Source organism: Fulmarus glacialis, unplaced genomic scaffold (assembly GCF_000690835.1).
Source record: "Fulmarus glacialis isolate BGI_N327 unplaced genomic scaffold, ASM69083v1 scaffold907, whole genome shotgun sequence".
Lineage (NCBI taxonomy): Eukaryota > Metazoa > Chordata > Aves > Procellariiformes > Procellariidae > Fulmarus > Fulmarus glacialis.
In genome coordinates this window covers 50,068-72,441 of record NW_009222398.1, presented here as the reverse complement: position 1 = coordinate 72,441, position 22,374 = coordinate 50,068, and the positions used below count along the sequence as shown (strand labels likewise).

The 22,374-nt window shown below is 38.6% G+C and overlaps 1 protein-coding gene across 1 annotated transcript in view; it reads right to left on the bottom strand.

Moving 5' to 3' along the window:
* Window positions 1–22,374, bottom strand: part of KIF13B (kinesin family member 13B) — a 75,334-nt gene that overhangs the window by 32,339 nt on the left and 20,621 nt on the right. The window contains exons 12-27 of the mRNA XM_009581422.1: window positions 21,019–21,153; window positions 18,961–19,091; window positions 17,805–17,891; window positions 16,612–16,802; window positions 15,572–15,782; window positions 14,264–14,426; window positions 13,101–13,247; window positions 12,465–12,614; window positions 11,665–11,793; window positions 9,909–10,079; window positions 8,813–8,970; window positions 7,364–7,496; window positions 6,142–6,288; window positions 3,601–3,630; window positions 1,617–1,716; window positions 1,152–1,278 (exon numbers count right to left, since the gene is read on the bottom strand). Of these exons, the coding sequence (XP_009579717.1) occupies window positions 1,152–1,278; window positions 1,617–1,716; window positions 3,601–3,630; window positions 6,142–6,288; window positions 7,364–7,496; window positions 8,813–8,970; window positions 9,909–10,079; window positions 11,665–11,793; window positions 12,465–12,614; window positions 13,101–13,247; window positions 14,264–14,426; window positions 15,572–15,782; window positions 16,612–16,802; window positions 17,805–17,891; window positions 18,961–19,091; window positions 21,019–21,153 (2,210 nt within the window). The remainder of the gene's footprint in view (window positions 1–1,151; window positions 1,279–1,616; window positions 1,717–3,600; window positions 3,631–6,141; window positions 6,289–7,363; window positions 7,497–8,812; window positions 8,971–9,908; window positions 10,080–11,664; window positions 11,794–12,464; window positions 12,615–13,100; window positions 13,248–14,263; window positions 14,427–15,571; window positions 15,783–16,611; window positions 16,803–17,804; window positions 17,892–18,960; window positions 19,092–21,018; window positions 21,154–22,374) is intronic.

Here is a 22,374-nt window from a genome sequence, read left to right as displayed (position 1 = left end):
AGTTTTAAAACTAGCATTAATGCTGCCACACTACACAGTTATTACTCTTTCTTGCAAAACATACATATTAAAGAGTCACAGCTGCCATTTAAGGCATCTTTGATATCATGGAAGAAGGGGTAACATAGGTGGTGTTTTGTTTGTTTTTAAAATGAAATATTCCATGGCCTAGCCCTAAGCTACACAACATTAATAAAGTACTGAAAATGTAATATAAAGCACGAAAGACTTTAAGACTCCTTGTTGCAATCTTAGCTGTAAAAAAGGGCTGTAGCCATCTCATGACAAACTTAGACTTGATGAACTTTATGGTGAACACGAGCAGGCTGGAGTCTTACGTAACATATAAGGTGCTTGAATCATACTGAGCATTTCCTCTGGTGCAAATGTGTTCAAAACTGATTCTTCCTCAAGTAAGTTCCACCGTTTTCAAACCTAATCAAACACTTTGATGTGAAAGTTGAAGTGTTTCCAACAAGCATTTGCTGTTTTCATGCTTCAGAAGTTCTAGCTTTAACAAACTTCAGCTCAACACTCCATGACACCCAATTTAATCAATAAATATTGTTAGAGGTTTGCTCAGAAAAAAATTTCTGAAAGTTGAAGGCAACTGAAGACAAGAGGTTTGAAGTGAAACAACCTTGCTTCCTTATCTGTAGCTGTTACTCGTCTGCTACAGTACTGCAATCTCAGTCTAGCATAGTTTACAATTTTTAATGTTTAGAAAATTACATGGAACACTTGCTGACTAAACAGACTTTCCACTCAAACCAGGAGCGCAACAAAATGCTCCTGTAGATGCAGTTTTATTATGACGGAGCAGCCTTTTAAGTGAATGAACTAGGTAATTAACATATTAGCTAATTTTTGTAAATGGTAAGTGCAGTGGTAATAAATATTGATTCCGTTTTTTCAGAAGGTCATAATTACACTCTGATCAATAATAGTATCGTTTACTAAATAGCATTTCTGGATTTCAGATACACAGCCTAATAAAATAATTTAAGCAAGAGGCCTAATTTTAACAACTTCGCTCATACAGTGTACAGAGGCCAGGTTAAGGAAAGCAAAAAATGGCAACGATCCAAGCCAGGAACAGGCCGTGCATCATTTTTACATTCATTCTTGCATATGGCAATATATGTTCATACCACTCCGCTGGAGCTCCAGGGATCCCACTGCCAGCAGAAGGAACCATTACAGCATTCCTTTCTTCAGTGAGTGTTAGCCTCATCTCTAAAAGCTGTGCCTCCCGATCTGCATCATCTTCTGTTTTATCTGGAGAAGCAGGATGTCAGTCAGGACAATAGAGAACATTTCTTACTCAGTGCCTTTATCATGTGTCGATGATCTTATACCATCCGTAATAGAATAAAACCCACTCTGCCCAGAAATTCAGCACACAAAGAAGAAACATGCAGTATACAAGAACAACAAACAATTTTATATAGGCTTCTCTAACTTCAGTTTCTCTGAAAGCAAATTACTGGCGAGTTCAGAGATTCAATTCTCCATTAACTTCTTTTCTAAATTTTACAATATATTAAGATAAAAAGTGTGTGTGCATGTCTCTCTCAACCTATCACCATTGTTACCTTTAATAGTATTTTGCTTACCAGGCTTCCCAACGAGTTTTTGCAATTGCTGATCAAGATACTCCTGACGCTTTGTTAAGGCACACAGCCATTTCCGACGGAGCCTCTCCAAATCCCTATCCTGTAAAAAGGAAAGTAGTCATGTTAAATATTGACCCAGGAAAGCCAATGTTTCCTATTTGTGGCTTACACATTTCCTCAACCCTTCTGCTCATCCTGTACCCAAGAAGCAGGTAAGAAAGACACAATAGATCTTGAAGAAATCACTTAGCTCTTCTCTATTTTCTTTTGCACAGGACAACTTAAACAGAAACACAGAATAGCAGAGGTTGGAAGGGGCCTCTGGAGACTGTCTAGTCCAATCCTGCTCTGTGCCCAAAGCAGAGTCAACCACAGTAGCTTGCCCAGGGCTATGTCCAGTCGGGATTTGAATATCTCCAAGGATAGAAACTCCACAACCTCTCCAGGCAACCTGTTCCAGTGTTTGACCACCACCACGGCAAGGGGGGGGGAAAAAAAGTTTTGTATCTGAAGTGGAGACTCATTGCCTCTTGCCCTTGCACTGCATACCACTGAGAAGAGCTTGGCTCTATCTTCTTTACTCCTTCCCATTTATATACATGGACAAGATCCCGCCTGAGCCTCTTCTCCTCGAGGCTAAACAACCCTAGTTCTCTTAGCCTTTCTTCACAAACCCTTAACTTTTCACACCTTACCTGAAGTATTTTTGCTTGCCAGCCAGAAGGCATCTTTTTCTCTAGCTGTTACTCTGTACTACCCAGCTGAACAAGCTTCACTTTATACATCTTCCCTGCCCCCAAACTAGTCTAAAACTCACTAACCACTACCTTGCGGCAAAGCTGGAAACCCCAGTCCTTATCCATGACTCACCATTTACACTCAGTGTTTAGCAGCCTTATATTAGGAATCCGTTCCTGCCCCACATCATGCCATTGTCCCTAGTTATGGCATTTGCAACTGAGCCTTTTAAAATATTTTTTCTTAAGTGCTCATGTCCTTCAGAAAACCACCTCAGCATCCTTAAGAACATTCAGTTCATTTGTCTCTGGTGTAGAAATGCTCAGAAATGATGAATGATACTCTACATGCAGTATGTTGGGTGCCACAAAGATGAGCTATCAGCTCTGGGATGCCTTCAGGCAAGCCTCTTCTATGGCAACAGCAGTTCTGATTCATTTCACATCAAACTATACCAAATACTTTGTCAAGAAAAATGGGTGGATGCAAGACTATAAACTACAGTTGTATTACTCACCTGTAGAACCCTACAAGTATGCTGGAATCTGACAGAGAGCATTAAACCTAAATCTCTGGTGGCTCGCATTATACAAAGTTGAGATCTATAATGACGATCATGTACTTTTGTTAAAGTTATTCAGAAGAAGATGAAAACTATATCACAGATATTGTACCTCATCAGTTCCCCTTTAAGGCTCACACTACTGTGATATTACATACATTAAAAAAAAAAAAAAAAATTGTGTGCTGATTTCAGTAGTTTTATCACTGCTGTCTTTGGGCTCCAGGAACAGAACCCCCCTTGCTTGCCCAAGGATTGATTACTATGCAGTACGCTCCAGCTCTCACACACATAGCACATTCGTAACATGAAACAGCATGAAGTATTTTGACTGCATCTTCAACACTACCATGCCTATTCTTGTTCTCAATGAGGACAATCACAATCTAGCCCTAGTTTGTCAAGGAAGACTCCTTCCCCCCAAACACCAAAGACAAAAAGCAATTGGATCTTGTTTTGAAAATACACATTAAGGCATCTTGGTTTTTCCCTTCCACCTCTCTAATCCACCATATGGCTTTGTAGCATAACAATCTATGCAATTCTTAAGCTTTTAGTCTCTTCAGAAGACAGGCTCTCTATATATCCAATCAGTATAGCAAAGATAACATGCTGTTCCTCCTCTAACATGTTTTAATCTGAAAATGTCTGAGTTTGTAAAAAGAGAGAATTCAAAATTTTTACCTGATAACTGTCCATTTCGTCCTCTTCTTCCTAGGCCAAAACATGCAAAACCACATCATTAAGTTTTTTTGATAGCAGGAAACACACTGAATGCAAAAGGTGTAACTATTTCAAGCAATATTAGCAGTCTTACAAAAAGTCCGATCTTAGCAATGGTATGATGATAGAATTAAAACACACAGACATCCCAAAGATTTGCTGCTATCAGCTCATCTACACACAAACTAGAACAATCCAACAATAATAATGGAAAAATTTCACAGAAATATAGCTATTAGAATTCTTCATAATTGGAAGCAAGTGGAATACTTAAATTGCCCTAACAAAGGGGGTAGTTACAGTGTTACAATGAAACAACTTGAAACCTGTTGAACCTGACAGCAAAGAAAAATGTGCTGTAAGAGTTAAGTATGAATGTTACAGCAAGCACTGAAAAAAAAATCAAAGTCTGGCATAAAGGATTTGAGGTAAGCTTGCTGTAGCATTTAGAGGAGAAAAATCGTAAACATCTAAGCCAATTGTTAGGGAGTTAGGATAACTGTGTCTGCCACACCAGGAGTCGCAACATAGACCTTCGACATTTTGATTTCCATTATTTTCTGATGGGAGACACCACCTTTCATTCTCGACATTCATCACAAGCAGAGCCACTTGCAATGAGCATAAGCAGAACTGCCACTCCTGCACAGTGAATGGAAAAGCAATGAGGACTCCAGTCCTCACTGAGTTATTACTTACCTATTTAAGAAATAACAAGCCGCTGGAGTCTACTTTTGTATCTTAATAATGAAAGCAAAAACTTAACTAAGCTAAAATTAAAAAGCCATATAGAAGAGGCGTTTTCTTAGTTCAAGGTCTTTAGAAAATCTTTCACATTCCATAGATACTGATTTACTTGACATAGAGGAATGCTAATAAGGGGACTAAAAATCCAGGTGCTCAAGTCCGAAGGGTATTGTAAGCAACACGACTAATAAAACATGGTTTTCAATAGCCCTTTCCCGTGTGGGTTATCAGTGTCAGACACAACTCGCTAGTGTCTCTCTCAAGCAGCACTTCAGTCTTTCTTCTTGAAAGAACTTACTATTTTGTGGATTGCCAGCTCTGTCGGATACAGCTGAAACTGGTCAACAGATCAGAAATTCACTGGGGAAGAAACAGGGTGAGACAGACAGGATGCTCACCTGGGACTTGTCCCCTTATGAAACAGGCTAAAAGGGGCATGTGTATGTTGTGGGGGTGTAATAGCTTTCAAGTAAAATTTGCAAGAACCAATCATTCTGTCTCACGAGAGAAGAGTCTTTTAAGAAACTTGCTCCGTTCAGGAGTAGGAGAGAAACAACAGTTTACTTGCTCTATAGGACATGGGTATCAGGAACTGCTGTGAGGGAGGGACAGCTAGAGAGCCTGCAGGCAGAGTCACTAGCAGAAGCATAATGGGGAGGAAAAGCAACAATCTGCCTAGGATGCTGCTGAAAAGTGAGATTTCTGCAAAGGTGGAAAACATTCCCCGTTTTGTACCCCTGACACACAAGGGGCAGGGGACTGCTAAGCTTAGGAGACAACAAAAAACCCAACTACTTCAGACCTCAAGGGGAAAAACAATACCGATTAAGCAAAAAAAGGGACCAGACATGCACTGAATCATACTCTGTCAACAGGGTAAACATTATGGAAAGCTGGGAGATGTCCCAAAAACTACTTGACATTTAGTTGGCCTTGTCTCAAGTAGGGCAGCTAAGTCCAGAGACTTGCTTGTTCTGTTCTAACCAGATTTTGTCTTGTCAACTCAGAGGAGTGACTAAATTTAAATTTAGCTGCTGGGGGAAAAAGTCAAACTGCACTAGAAACCGACAGGAGCATCACAAGAAGAGAATCCCTAAAAACAGATCAATATACTTGCAGTTTAAGATGAGATGCAGTGCTTCTGAGGTTGTCAAACAACTGGCCAACACACAGTATGAGCCAAAAACTGGCTCATATAATTCTACTATTTGTAAGTCAACACTATTTGAATATATGTTCCACTGATTTATTTTAATTTGAATACTTACTTAAAATTGCTGCCATAGCTAATATTTGAAGTAAAATCTACTGGACAAACTCCCAATGAATTTTACGAACTTTGGCATTTTCTGTCTTCTTTGAATGGTGTGTTAAGGCTGGGCTGCTTTTAAGGATAGGAAAAAAAAAAAACCCAAAACCAGAATAAACACAGAAGGTAGTCTTACAAATATAATTTTTGCCATGGAAAATGATTTTTGATTAAGAGGAAGATATTCCACAACACTTTCTGAAAGACAGAGGTTTAGATTTAAACTATCTTGAATAATCCCTAAAACCACTGTCAAAGCATTTCTGACAATTCTTGATGTTGCTTTATAAGTTTAAGAAGTAAGTTCAAAAAAGATCCCCCCCAAATCAAACTAAAACTTGAAACAAATGGAGTTGCCTCCAACGGCAACAAACTTCGGACATCACTTTATGCTTTTACATGTCTTGGAAATAGCCACAGCTGACAGGAAATATTCAGACTCTTACCTGATAATTTTCAGGTACTTTTTGTGACTTGACGCGTTTTATTTGAACACAGCCAATTCCAACAGATAATATTGATTCCTCCATCAGTGGCAAGGTCCCAGATTCCTGTACAGATCTCACTTCAACCTGAATTCGTCGAGATTGCCCCTGCCCAAAAGAACAATTTGAAATGCTTGGAAAAAAGAACATAAAATGCTGAAAGCATTGACAGAGAGACCTCTACTGGCAGTCATCGCAAACAACTATGTTTTTATTTTGTGAAGAACAAAGTAGTGAGTACTGGAATCTCAATGAACCAGTGTTTAAGAGATACCCCTTCTGTTGCAAGGATTTATGTTTACAGTATTTATGTATTTACAGAAAAAAAGTTCAGCATTCAGCAGCTCCTCAGTTTACTTTTCTGGAGGGTTTCCAAAACACATACTTACAGGATTTTATTTTTAATACTTTTGAAGGCACAAAAAAGGATCTCTTCCCCACCTACAAGAGGGGTGGGGTTTTTTTGTTTTGTTTTTCCAAATGAAAGAAAAAACAAAAGGAAAGAAAATAGCCTAATTTGGTGAGCTACTGGAATTTCAGTGAACATTTCCTGACTCTGGTCTCCTTGACTGAAAATTCTTACCCACTGATGCTATTGATGCAGCAAAGTAACTGTTCTTTAGCAAAACCTGTCAGGGAAGGAGGGGAAAAAAAAGAAAAAAAAAAAAAGAAAAAACATCAAAGGAGTTGGGGAGTTCAGAGGTGCAGCCTGTATCTAACTTTAACTAATTCCTAGTGTTCTCTGGGCAATAGCTTATCACTTAAAAATGTTAACTACTCAGTTAAGCATTAACAATTTAATGCGTGTAGAATTCAAAAAACAAAGGAGTGGTTGATTGAAAGGATCAAATAAGGATCTGTACCTCTTTAAAAAATAACTCAGTTCAGTCAAGACCGATGTCCCTTCTGCGTGGTACTATCACAGAACAGGGAACAGCACATAGCAAAAAGGTTACAGGTAAGCCTTTGATCACCTTTACATCTGAGTTTATGCACACTGGCAGTTTCACAAAACACAGAGGGACTCCACTTTCTTCCACTTTATGTTTGTTTTACACAATATCATATTTTGTGTCTAAGCTTGACAGTTCCTTGGACACCATCCCTTTACGATACAAAACAGAAGCTTCTTAGCTTTCCGCAGGCTTTTTTCACAGCTGAAATCCTGTACATGCCACCTTACCTGTCGTAGCTGGAAGATGCCTCCTGTGCATACATCCTTGGCAGGAGTCACCTCAACTGGGCAGTATTCCCCATTCTCATTCAGCTCTAGAATTTGAACCCAGAGTTCTACTTTTCGGGTTACTTCACTCCACCTGCAAAACATGTCAAATGCTGGGGTTTTTTTGTTTTGTTTTTCCAAATGAAAGAAAAAACAAAGCATTAGCTGAGACTGCAGATTGAAGAAGCAAAGGAACACTTCAACAGATGCACCATCTGTGGCTATATAGGGTTACTAGTTGTGCAGTGCTTATAAATTTTACTGACAACTATTTTAGTCAAACATCAGAAGTAAGCTTTTTCTTTATTCCAATATGAAAACCAATTCCGCTAGATTCTAACATTTAAGCCCTGGTCTCTAACTACTGCCGCGGAAGCCCAGTGTTGTCAGTGCAATCAGATTCATACAGAAGACAGCAGAATAAAATGTGACATTGTCTCACAAGATTTCGAGATTCAGGGCACCTTCCTGAACTTCATCATACTACTGCCTTCTCTCCAATTCTTCTAAGAGCTTACATAAAAAATGGCCACTTTTGTAGTACCTCAAAATCAAAAAGGAAGGAGGTACTTACTACTCAACTACCAAACGTAACTCACTATTTTATACCATCTTTTTTCCATCTCCTCTTTGCCATATTTTCGTGACTTTTCTTTTAAACTTCCCTATATACAGCTTAATGCTCAACATGCTCAACACAAGGTTAGGCTGGAAGTAAAACGAGAAATAACTGCCAATAAATTAAGGTGCAAAGCTGCCTTCTAATTGGAGAGGCAAAACAACTTACATTTAAGAAAATGCTACTAAGCTTACTTTGGGAACAACAAACAGCTGCCAGCAAAAAAGCAACCCCCTTCAGTCTAAATTACCATACTGTTGCATATTTACTCCAATTGAAGTAATTAGCAATATAGCTCTTCCAATGGAAGCATTACAGTGATGACATTTCTTGGCCAAGAACGAACTGGAGTTGGACCTTGAATAAATATATCAGTGTACAGTCAGAACAACCATCTTACTGTTTTAGACTTGATAGCTCTTTCTGGTGCAGACTAGCGTAACAATATAAAGGAAAATAATCAGCTCGCTCTTTTGTAAAACATTACTTATGCACTTGAGTTTGCCTACATAAAAGGGACTTCAAAGTCTTTCAAGTTTTACCATTTTCAATTTGAAACAGAGATGGGCATTTCTCCTCTTTCACTTTTTTAAAGCCTACTGACACATCGCATGGTGTTTTTCCAATAGACAGATTCTATTTACAATAGTCTAATAGATACAGTCTCAAACACATGTTCGGTTGTCTTCAGTTCAAAATTTGACTACTTATCCCAAACCTGTCTCAAAATTGGGCACCTCAGATAGTGATTTTCCAAAATTCTAATCCACGGATCTATTTTCCACATATACCTGTCACGAAGGCTGCGTGTTTTGGCCTGAATTATTCCCAAATCCCACAGGGCTGGATTTTTGCGGTCACCAGTCTGCTTGTGCCCATATACTTCAATTGCCAAAGCACCATCATAAAGATGTTCCATGAAGTCTTCAGAAATATTTACAGAAACTTCCTGTAAGTAAGCGACAAATCTGTTGATGACTGTGACTACGCAATGACTTAGGTTTAGAGATTTAGTGTCTTGACTTGTCATATAAGCATGTAGTAAAGAAACCCTGGTCCCCAAGACACAATATAGAGGAAAGGAAGATCTGTCGTCTCAGTTTGTAAAATCAGGAGGCAAGGCAAAGATACAGGATTTGCTGAAGATTAAAGTCTATGAAGAGCTGAAAAATGACCATATGCTGTTTTAAGTCCTGATCCAATGGTTCAAAAAAAAAAAAAAAGTTCTAATACTCAGAAAATCAAAACTCATCAGAAGGTATTACATCTATTTTACCAATGATAAGTGAAATAAATTGCTCAATGTAATGACAAATGATACAAAGAACAAGATGAGAACTCAGGTGATTGGCTAGCATTCATCTAAGCTGACTTTAGATATCTCTATTAAAGATGCCTCTACTCAGAGTTGCTCGAAAGTCAATAGGAAGAAATAGTCTGTTCTAAGATACATGACTTAACTTCAACATCTACATTAGGGTAACAGGCATCATGTGCCAGGACTGGGACATTTCTCTCCACTACATCAGAGTGCAGAGTCGTCAGCTCAGATATGGACATCAAATATACTCAGATGAATATCACTCTTCCATTCACACTCAGCAGCATTTTTACTGTGGGTGAACTCCCAACATAAGTCTCTCTGCTGAACAGATTGCTCTCCTTTATTAATCCACTTCTTCACCTTCTGCAACTTTTGTACAAGTGAACAGTGTAGTATAATCAAACTTATATGGACTCTGAAGATGTTTCAAGTTCTTATTAAAAATGGAATTAGGGTATCAGCCTCACAAAGTACAATAATGAAAGCAAAGAGGCAACTGTTGTGCAAGCATAAACCTGCTTTTTCTGCCTACATTTGCATTAATAAAATAGAAAAAAATTTACATTGCAGTGATCGAAGACAACCATGCACCGTGGCTCCTTGCTGATGGAAGATAAGGAAGGATCCACCTCAGGTGCAACATTAACTGGCTCCAGTTGATCCCAGAACGTATATTTGCAGAACACAAAGTTGGAGAGGTGCTGTGGCAAACCTGTAGCCTGAAGTATTTTAATCTAGAAAAAGAGATGACAAACAAAGAAAAAGCACTTATTCATTAGGCATAGAATTAAAAATATCTTCTGTTAGAACAATGTCATTCTGTTCCACTGCAAAGGATAACGAAAAAAGAAAGGAGCAAACCAAAAAAATTTACCAAATACGAATTTCTGCATTGACATATGTTGGAAACAATATTTTGGGTGCATCAGCTGAACATCACCACTAGATGTCACCAGGCACATATTTCTTGGGAGTGAAAGCTAAGGGTATGAGTTTTACAAAAACACCAAAACTTAATTTTTCATGGTGAGATGCACCAAAAACTTTATAACTGCAGAGGAATACAATAAAATTTTCATACTTCTACAAAAAATGGCTCCTTTATGCTGCAAAATCCTTGTCTGAAGATACTACTTGTCCTTATTCTTTGATGCTAGAAACAATACAAAAATAACCGCAACAATACAAAAGTAGCCTGTCCCCTCTTTTTCAAAATCAAGGCCAAATAGAAACAAAATGTTTTGAATACACCTTCTAATCTAAACAAAGCCATCATATTAACCATATTATTTAATAAACTTCTATTTGCCAGTTGTCAAATTAAGTTCTGATGAGTTAGACTCCTATGGTAAGGCACCACTCAAGATCCTCAGGAGAATGCTTCCTGCAACAACGCCCCATACTGCTTGCAAGCCCATGGAGCTCTATGGGACAGGATAAAAAATGAAAGAGAGTACAGTTGCCCCCAAATCGTTCATATTGTCCAGAAGCCAGCAAAGTTCGGGTTCCACTCCCTCTAGTGCTTTTTGCCTCCCTCTTTTCTTATCTGTACCTTGGCCTACCTTGCATTTTACTACAACACAGAACTGCTAGTAAATCCTTCCTGCTAACTTTCTTTTTATTATTAACAATAATAAACACAACTGCATATATTTCACAAAATATTGACTATTTCAAGAGAGCAATATGGAGAGAGAATGATTCACAGAAGAATGGGATTTCATCAGATTTTATGACTCCTTTTGAATTAGATATTGTAGCTCCAACCCTAGTGCACAGATCTTCCATGTCTTCCAAGACTACAATAAACTGTCTGGGATAAGACCGTATGCATATACATATAAATATAGTTTAATGAATACCTTGCAGACTTAAAAAAAATCATGGAGACTGAAAGGAACAAAAACCTTCTAGTTCTCTTGTGTTATTTCAGCCACTCAAGAAACAAAATATCGTGAGAAAAGACCACACAGCAGCGCTTCAAGACAAACACTGGGCACCAGGACATTACACAAGGCCATGAAAACAAATACAGCAAAAGTATTAAACTCTGCACATACAACTGAATGATTAGGTACAGCTAAATTATTTCCTCTTTTTTTTTTTTAAATCCTGAAACATCAACACAGTTTCATATAATCAGTCAATGAGTTCAAAGACAGGACTCTGCCCGTGTAGCTGAATACTGGAAGCGAACATGGCGCACAAGGTTACAAAGAGACATCTAACGTCCAGAAGCGAATGTACCAGGGACTTCTTTAAGACTTGGGATGGAAAGAGAGGAGGTTGCTCAGAGGTTGGGATATATCTGGAACTCACCCGGCAGACAAGTTTTCTCTCCTGAGTGTCGTTTTCATTTGAATAGTCTGGACTCTCCTCACCTCCAACCAACCTGTCGTCTATCTCTCCACTCACTCGAACAACTTCAACGTGGAGACGACCTGATACCTGATAAGAAAGGATTAAGAATTACTTGTGTACCAGAAAACAGTGACAGGTTCATCCCTTTTCAGGTAACTACAACTACTGCTGTTTCCAGTATGTAAGCAGACAACATTTTATTCCTTTTTATTGTTTTGCACTGTGCATTTGTTGCACCAGATGAAGAATTCTTCGGAGCAAGAATCAAAGAGCCTTTGCTGTAAAAACATAAAGAAATCAGCCACTGAAGTGACTTTAGGAACAGCATACTGCAATCTCACTCACCTTCACACCAGTCTCTGCAAAGTGCACATGTGATCCAGAGCACAGAGAATGTTGCCCGGTATGCTCTACCTGCCTTTGAAGTCGTTTTTACAGTATATATTTAAGAGCCCATTCTTGACGGTAGCCAGTGAAAGCGAGTGGAGCTATAGCTCATACGTGTTCTACTAAGTATTTATTTTGGGCTGCTTCGCTCAGAAAGGTGCTCACAAAGCTTTCTCCTTTCACAATCACTATGCAGGGATTCAGAGCTGTCTAAACAACTCCAGTAAGGTATTACAGGATTTGCATAATTCCAAATTGTCAGCAAAGAGGTTGTGCACATGAAACTGGAAAATATCTACTATATACTGGTAATAAGATCCACGGGCTGTAATCAAATTTGAGTACGGATAGATTATAGAAGAATGACAAACCTCTCCCTTCTGATTGATGATTGGAACAGCATATTGTAGCTTCACATCATAGAACAGGCACTCAAGAAAAACATTGGCTACTCCGATAAGGCTGTGGTTTTCCTGCTCATCGTAGAATGGATCAGCTCGCCTGAAGTAAGCTCTCATTACCTTCAATCAAGTTCAGAAAAAAGTAAGAAAAACAAACTTTTCATGAAACAGTTTTCCAAGCGTTGCGCAACCAGCGTAATGAAAGAAAACTCAAGCAAGAGGCTAGATTAGACCACAAGAGGAATGGAAGCTTGAATTTTACTTTGGCCTGAGCATAAGGCCTGTTCTCAGCAAGTTCTCTTTAATGTTGTCAGATTCAGAGAAGTCAGCCTGAACATCAACTCGTGTTGTGTTTACCTATTGCTTCTTATTGTATGCTCAGTTTGGTCACCAACTATGCATGCAAACAAGCATCAAAGTGACAAGATAAGGGTTAATGAAATGCTGAAGATCCGCTTCAGTACTAGGAAAAGCAAAGGCTCAGGAAGACTTATCTTTTTGCACACCTCCCCTCCCCCGCCAAAGATTTTCTCACATCTACTTAAACAAAAAAATTTAACAGGGATGTAATTCTATCAGCACAATACTGGAGTAATTTTTACGTACTGGGTTGTCTTCCTCACAGTCTTTCCACTCCTGGTAAAGATCCCTCATATCTACCAGTCGATTCTCCAGCTTTTCCAGTGACCAAATCTGTTTGCCTTTCCCTTTCCTTCTCACCTGAATAGCAGGCTCACTGAGAATTGCACCTCTCTGCGAAACAATTAAAGAGATATCAATAAGGAATTCGTGTCACAACAATGAAAAAATAGTTTAAAAACAAAAAAACCCTGAGAACATCTTTGGGAAAAGTTTGGATTTCATTCTTTTTTTGTTCTAGCTTGAGCAACCAAATTCAAGCGCGACAGACTCTGAGTTCGGCTGTCACAATACATTCATGTTCAGTTTAACTGCGAAGTCTAATCACAGCTACGGGCACTAGTTTCCACGGACTTTCACCTTACATAAGTGTTACAAATAGGAACATTTAAGCATTTCACAAATATCCTCAAGTTACAGCAGGCCTGGACTTCCAGCTAAGGTTACTACTGTCTGCAACTTTCAACTAGTGCAGACACTTAACCCTCTTTACCATCCTGTTTCTAGATGTGCCAGAAGACTGCAAGAAAAACAAGCAACCAAGAGAAACTTCTAAAGGAATTGATAAAAATTCTAATCCTGGAATAAAATACATCTACTGTACCAATGACAGCCTGACTATCACCAAAATATTGAGCTGACCTCAAGAACAGAGAAAATAAGCCAGCTTAGGTAGCCAGCCTGAGACATGGAAGTCTGGGTTCAGTTCCCTCCTTCCAAAATTTCTAAGATGCCTGGAACAAATCATCCAAATCCTCTCTGCTCCAATCCCTCCCTGTACAATGGGGATGACAGTGTTTTCTCAACTCACTAGGATGATGTAAAGTCAAATATCCACAAGTGATGGTGGTAAATACTTGAAATAGAGGTTACCTAACCTGCACAGATTTTATCACGCTGCAACAGAAGTGTGAACTTCAACACCAGTGGAAAGTTACATTTATCAGTAAGCTAGCACATTATAAGACTTTCATAGTAACAAAATAAGGATGTAGCATGCACTAACAGAGCCATGTTTAATGCACATGAATAGACTGGCAAACTATCTAGACCATTAAAGTCAGAATACGACAAATATGAACGCTGAGGGGCAAACTTACAATGATTTAGTTCCATTAGGGCTACCTTACCTTACTGTTAGCGTTAAGGCTTGAAGCTGGGATCTGGAGGGTAACTTTGTACTCTGTCCTCTTGTCCAATTCCTCTCCAATAAAATTGGCTTCTCTCACATACAAATTGGCTTTAACAATCTGCTCTCGCAGCTTTCTCAGGCTGTGGGTCAACATTTCTTCTCTAAAAGAATGGGATTTGTAGGTGGAGACAGGAAAAATCATGGCATTCAAGTATTGAAACTGAGTGCAAAACATGATCACTTCGCAGGAAGGAGTCTTAACATTCAGCTTTTTAACACAAAAATCAGGAGAATTAAATTGCATTTCTTCTGCGGGGGGAGGAAGGGGGAAGATTATCTGTATTAATTCAGCAGTATGAACATTAGCATACTGCTGGCTATGGAGACTTCTCCATGCATCTGCTAAACAGTCAGCTCTTGTGTGGCTTATTCCAGAGTTTCCCCACCACAGATGTGGATGGTCCATTTTACAGAGAAAGATTTATTCAGACACCATGACCCACTTGCTCACTGGCCTTCCTGGCAAGTGTGAGAGAGCGCAAACTGTGCAGCACAGGAATCTGCTACCACAAAATATTCCAGACACACAGCGAACACCTTGTTAGACTGTCTCAAATATTTTCTATTTCAAAAGTTGCTTCTCTAGCCATATAAATTAGATCTGTATTTTCTCGTTACAATGCCTTTACCATACTCATTGGTTTAGGGTACATTGCATCTTCCTCCTGCAGCTGCTCTTTTTGACAGTAATACTGGAAACGATCATTTAGAGGCTGTAAATAACCTCAGTGCAATTGCCTAGGAGGAGGCAAAGAGGACAGTGGCCCCTCTGTGGTTATTAAACAGTTTTTGCAAAGCTCTGGATCAAAATTCTTTGTATCATCCTCTTACTCCCTTTCCTTTCTGCACTCTTCTGGTTGCCAGGACCTGCCCAGGTCAGACAGATGGATGTGAATCAAGAGGAGAAACAACCTTCCAGCAGCTGAGTCATGATCCACAGCAGAACAAACTCATGTAGGAGTCCCAAAATTTCTTCCAATCACCTCATCTTTAGTCAAATTTGTTGCCAATCAGGCTAGAATTTCTCCTTAACAACAAAGCAGGCACTCATTCTTTCTCATCTTTTCTAGCATTATAGGTCTGATTGTTCTTAGACTAACATCTTTGTTCTGTCCTCCCCAACCACCCCGCAGGAGTCCTCTCAGAAATTTCGCAGAAGCATGCAAGGCAATTAAAATCTTGCAAAATTCACTGGCACTGAAGAACTTTAAATGAACATTCCTGATGGTCAGATTTGATTACCCACCTCTCCTCCGCCCACTGCCGTAAGCGCTGCTGGGCACTGGGAGAATGAAAGGAGAACCTGTCCATGCTCCGGAAATGCTGCTTCTCTGGTGACAATCGCCTTCGCAATTGCTCCAGTTCATGTTCATACATCAGTCTCTGTCGTTCAAGCGCAGATCTCTTCTCCTCTTCGTGTTGCTGCTCCAGGCTTTGCAAGATTGACTGCATTGGATCTAAGCAGACATTGAAAACGAAGCTAGTACTTCTGGGGTCAAATACCTGGTAATCACAAAACTAAATTGGAAACAATCATGTAATGAATATGGGGCAGACACAGCAGACTCGGAAATACAAGATCTTTCCCACGTTCTGCTACAGATATGCTGATGACCTTGGGCAAGGCACAAATTACTATGATTTGGTACTTCCCTTCCCCATTCTGTATCTGCAGTTATCCATGTTAGGGACTGCAGTAGCCACTGAAATCCATGGTGAAGAACATCCTAGAGAGTAAACATAGTTAGCATATAAAAGGAGGAAGAGATTATATTTTTGCTGTAATGCATATTAAAAAAATGCTGCTGAATTGTGGAGTAAAATAAACATCTACAGAACAGATTGGATGGACGATTTAAGAGAATTTAGAAAAGGGAAAGACCAAGCTGAAAAAACTTCCTCCTGTTTCCCAAAATAATACTGTTCTGGGACAGCTACGTAAGACCACAAAAACTAAGGAACACGGTTTCAGAGATAGAAATCACTACAGTTAATGCCTGAGTGAGACATAACACAAGAAAAATAAACAACAAAGTGAAAACACTTTGATTTGAGGCTGCAGTTCCACCAATATTCCAGCTTTGGCTTTTTTCTCAACAAGAACTGCCAAACAAAACATTCTGTGGTGTTTTTTTCCCCCTCAAGTGCTAAAATGGCTACAATGAGTCATTCACAAGAAGAATTCTCCAGTAGGAAGTTATAAGGGAAAAAGTCTGTGGTTAAGAGTCCTTGAAGATGTAACCTCATATTCTGTACCTATTTTCAAAAATTTCTGTTGCTTCTTACCATTACTACCAAGTGCCTTCATAGTGACTTCCATCTGGGCATATTCATAGCTAAAGTTTATCTCACTAGACACTTCACTGGAATTGTCTCCATCTATGTCCAGCTGCTCAACACTATTACTGCACTTCATAGAGTTGTCTCGCTCTTCATCCTCATGATCTGCCTTCTTTTTCTTCTTTGGCAAATTCAGCCTTTAAATAAGAGGAAAAATTTTAAAAAACTATTAATTGCTCAACTTTGAAACAAAGGGTTGCTTTCAAAGATTATAAAAATTAAGCAGATTATCCAATCGGTAGATTTTTCCCTTTCAAAATTTGTTGATGTCCTGTGAATATAGTTTTCCTCAGGCTAAACAGGGGAGTTCAAGGCAAACTAACTAATCCATTCTACAGTCTGATAATAGAGAGTACCTGATATTGCTAATCATATAGTTTAGATAACCATGAATTTTTTCAGTTGTCCCATATCCAAATAATTTAGAGGCAATAATGAAATTATATCCCACTTCTTATGTGGATTCTTCTTTCAAGAATAAAAGAAAACAATTAAGTTTTAGATTATCATTTAAATCCACTGATCCGTAAGGTATTTCAGACCAGACACAGAAGGTTTCAATACAGTCTTTCACAGAAAACTTCTGCCAGTGATCCTGTCTGATACAGGAAGGTCTCAGGTATGGTTGGAGCTGGAATTCCAGGGAACAGAGAACACAGTGCCCTTGTAAGACCCAGATCACTGTATAACATAAGTCAAAAATCTAACACCTAAGCTGCAAAATCCAAAAGGCAACCTATCCAAGTCAAAGCTTGGGTGTAGTATTTTCACTGTGGAAGAGTAGAACTTAATACTAATGTGGTACCGAACCACAAATTAAATCTCAAACCACTCAAAAATTAAATCTCTTCAGTGAGATAATAGTACTGATAACTACAGCAAGGTCCTCATCAGCAAGGTTACAGTCCCTTGAGAATACAAGAAGTTAAGTCAACCTATTGCTCTGAAACTAAACTCATGCACAGTTGCTATGACATCTAGCATTCAAGAACAGCCAAACATCAGCATTGCCTTTATAATCCCAATGAAAAAGAAATCACCTCCTCCTGCAGCCTGAATGCTCCACTGTCATCTTTCCTTATGCCTTAAAATAAAACAAAGTTGGCGCAAATTTACAATTTCTTTAGTATCTTTTGTACCTGAAGAAGTGGTTGTTTCCCCACAGTATTCTGTCCCCATGATGTAGCTGGATAGGACACATGACAGCAGAACCATTTACGAATGTCCTGTGAAAAGGCAAAAATCTAAAGCAAATGCATCTATATAAGGCTTAATTTTTTTTCCAGTACTACTTTCTTTATTTTAACTAGCTAAGGCTGGAGAACAGGTTTATGGATTGCAAACAGGCAAAATATCCCCAGAAACTTCATTCACCTACCCTCTGCTGTTTCATAAACTCCTCAAACTCAGCTTCTTTTGATTGCTTAAGCTTATCGAGTTCAGTACTTTTGGATAGGTATTATGACAGCTATGTCTGGGGAGTATAATTAGAGCTTAAAAATGAGGGGCCTGAAAAAAGATGATGTCACTGGAAATAAACATTTTTCACACTACTTTGAAATACAGACACAAAATAGAAACATCTGAATAAGACACTGGAGAACTTTGCTTTATAAATAGCTTAAAGACAATAAACTAATTAGAATAATCAGAAACTACTTTTATTTCAGAGTCAGTTAAGTCTGAAAATAGGATCATAGGATAACTCAAATTTGAAGGGAATCTCAGGATGTTATCTAGTCCAATCTCCTGCTCAAAGCAGGATCAACTACAAATCAGGGTAAATGTGAAATTCTTGAATTTTGTGTGTCTAAAAATAAATTATTGGAGATGCTGACAATGCATGTCATTTTGTGATCAATTTGAATATACCATCTGCTTTTCAAGTACTGCTACTTAATCAAATAAAGCAACAAATGCTTCAGCAGCTCTTTGCATATCAACAGATTTCCTAGAAAATTAATTCAAATTTTGACAGAGTTACATCTACACAGCTGCAAATCAGTGAGTATTTACTTGCTGAAAGCATATGCCATTTACTCATCCTCTTTTTGAAAACTTAGACTACAAACACCATCACTGAGAGAAATCTCTTTAGAATGAAAGATACGAGTTGACAGAGGGGTAGATGACAATTAAAACAAAATGTAAAAGCAGGATACAAGAAGTAGAATTTTCTTACTTCAGACTACATGGAAAAGTTCATTTTTTAATTATCTTTTTGCACCACTAACCATAAAATACTAGATAAAACTACAATTATTATACAACTGGAGCTGTATTTTATTCCTTTACCTAGTATTTTTTTGAGGTGTTAACATAACCTGTCCTTCTGGGGTGATGTCTATGATACAGTGTTCAGGAAGAATTCCCATTCCACACAGCTGGATATCTTGAGAGTTGTCTGAGCCTATTAACGTGTGCTCCTGGGAAAAATTAATTAAGATGTTAGCAATGGATTGCAGAAGTTCACTAGCTCTAACTCATCCGTTCTCCTCCTGAATATACCTTGTCATCTAGTTCCAAAATTTGAAAGCTGTTCAATACTTCCCTCAGAGGGAAAAAGGAAAATGAAACATTGCAAGCAAATCCTCCCTTTGTCTTACAGTAACAAGTAGGGAGCACTCAGGGAAGTTTACAGGCAACAGTTAAATCCGAAGATGAAGAGGTTTCTGTAACTTAATTGTGGAATTCAGTGCCTCGGGATGTTGTAGAAGTCAAAAGTATAAAGGAGTTCAAAGAGGAATTAAGACAGGTTCACAGTGGTTAGACCCATGGCTATTACAGAGGTTCCATCTAGATCATCCAACGGCTTAGGAAATTCCTGAAGTACTTGAGGCACGAGGGATTTGGCAGAGGAAGGATCACTCCATACGTGCCTCAGTTCATCCATTTCTTTTTTAGGCATCTTTGAGCAATTTTTGAGGAAAAGATACAATAGTTTAGATAAGTCAGATCAAGTTGTTCTGTGGTGCTTGTAAGAACTAGTACATACGCAGCTCAGCATGAAAGAGAATGTGGGCAAGATATTTTACTCTGAGAAGCAAGACAGTTTAACCTCAGAATTTTAGGCAAAACAGGTGTAAGTAATTTTATCGAAAGAATTTCAAAGCACAGGGATTTCTACACCGAAATTCTCAATCAACAAAACAAATCTGCGTTATTAAAAAAAAAAAAAAAAACAAAAAAACGAACTGAAACACACAAAACCTACCCCCCCATGCAAAGGGGTTTTCTCTAGAAAAGGAAAGTAGCACAGTACCACCTGAGACTCTTCTGCTGGTACTGATGGGCCAAGGCCTGTTTTCTGAGCAGGCTTTGTGCTCAGTGTACTCCTGTCATGTGTTCACAATGGACACCACAGAAGTCGGCTCTGCTTCAATAGCTGTCAGCGTCGAGGCCGATTTAGCAGCTTGAGTCACACTCTGGACACCTACGTGCAAGGCGCCTGGAAAGGATTCAATTCTTCTCCCAAAACCTCAGCTCAGCTCTTTTGTCCCTTTTAATGTTTTTTAGCAGATACAACACTGACAAAGTTCTTTCCCTTGCTTTCATAGAGATATCACAGAGCAACTATGACTGATATAAAAGAGGATCACGTATTTCCTAAGACTGACTAAACCAAAACCACCTTTCAGCCCAATTGCTAATTCTGTGGCTGTTTTGAGAATTACTATAGACCACTTTAAAGAAAAGAGAATGATTTAACGTGAAGCTCAAACTGCCAACATTCTTACCCTGCTAAATTTTTAGAACTTGTATTCTAAAGTGTGACTTAAAAATGGTTGTATCTCATTTCTCCTCCTGACTCCAGATCACGTCTACAGTTTGTTAAACTGCTCAAACATTTCAGTGCAGAGTCCAAAAGTCACATTACGCGATTTATGTTTAACATCAGTAACACGGACTGCACATCAGCAGAAGTGCTAAGGCAGAACAGAACTTAATTTTCACTCCTGGCAAGTTGCATGAAGAGAAATAAAAATACATTTTATAAAGTGAAGCCAGAAGCAAGCTGATTACTGATACTCCCAGATAAAATACTTTTCTGGGTAAAACCTTGTGAAAGCTGGCATAAAAAAACCCAATAGACGGTTTATAAAAGAGAGCATCTCTAAATTCCTCTTAAAAACAAAACCAAAAAAGCCCCAAACCTTCCTCTGATACAAAGAATTAAATCTGAAATAAAAAGGTTGTACACATATTATTTTTAATGAGGCAGTGAGTATCACAGAATGCTTTAGATACGCAGTTTTTATAACATTTTCTAAGTACACCTCTGCCAATGGCATTAGAAGCCCACTTCTATTAAAAAAAAAACATTTTTTTTTATATATCAATATTTATTTTTACCTTTAAATAGTATACCAGAAGTTCATTGAGAGCTGGATCTGCATTCAAATTAACCAGGAAGCACTTATTATCCCCAACTTTTATTCCAGAAGACTGAAGAGATATGCCAAGACTTTCCAACTGTTTCTGACGCTCCTGCAAGAGAGTAGCCATCAAAAAATTAAGCTGATTGATGTCCAGCCCTTCAGAAATGCATTCCTATCTGCCAAAGCCACAAGACAAAATGATGGGCAGCTACTTCTGAAAAAGGTAACTCTTTCTTCTGCTATAGATTAAGACACAAAAGCCTTAGTTATATCAAGCTTTGATCAGGGTATCTAATTTCTCTTGTCCTTCCACCTCAGGTCTCAGAGGGCTACGTGCTATAGTCTCAGAGAGTTGCATCTTCCTAGTGAAAAATGAAAACAGCTGAGAGCAGCACACTGCAGTACTGTAGGAGCTTCTCCATGACCTCACTGAACAACAAAATGCTACCACAAAGACATCTCTAGAGCCCTTTATTTTCTCTTTTGAGCTAAAAAGCAACAAGTTAAGTTAAATCCCTGCCAAGTCAAGCTCCATGTCTATCTTTTATTCCAGAGCAATCAAAATGACAAAAAACTGGCAACCTGCTATTTAAGTAATGCAAATAATTTTTGCTGAACAAGAATAGTAGCATTTTAGATGGTGTTTTGTTCTTGTCAATAGACTTCACAGAATTCAACAACAAAGCATTACTGTGCAAAAATGTACATCTTTCAAAGGAAAGTGTTTGGGTGAAGACTAGAGCAGTGAAAGAGGAACATTAAACATTTCTGACTTAAGAACAGAAAGGGATTCTTCTACAAAAAAAAAACTGAGATAGAAATGTTGAGAATTGTTCCCAGGATCATACAGAAACTGAAATGAGACTCACTATCCACAACAGCAAACAAAATGTCAAAAATAAACATGGGAGGCCCCTCCCAGTACTAGAGGGAAGCAGAAACAGGGGAGGGTAAAACCAGCAAGTAAAACCTGCAGGGCCTTCCCTGTGATGCTGAGACTTAAAAAAAAGAAAAAAAAAATTTAGCAGACACTATATAGGAATAATGCTGGAATGTTTATTAAGGTTCTGACCTCTACCTACCACTCTGCTTTGTATTTAAAAACTTATTATGTCATACTATTCAGTATAATTCTCTGTTCAGCATTGCAGTTGTACCAGGTCTAACCAAGATTAAAATACCAAAGAACAGCAAGCACAACTCCCTCTTGATTTTCTCTACCCTGTCTCCCCACACACTTACAAAACCAACATAACGCCCTTGTAAGGCAAAGTTGTGCGTTTGAGAGAAAGAGAGAGAGAGAAAAAAACCCCAAAGAACAGAGGAAAAC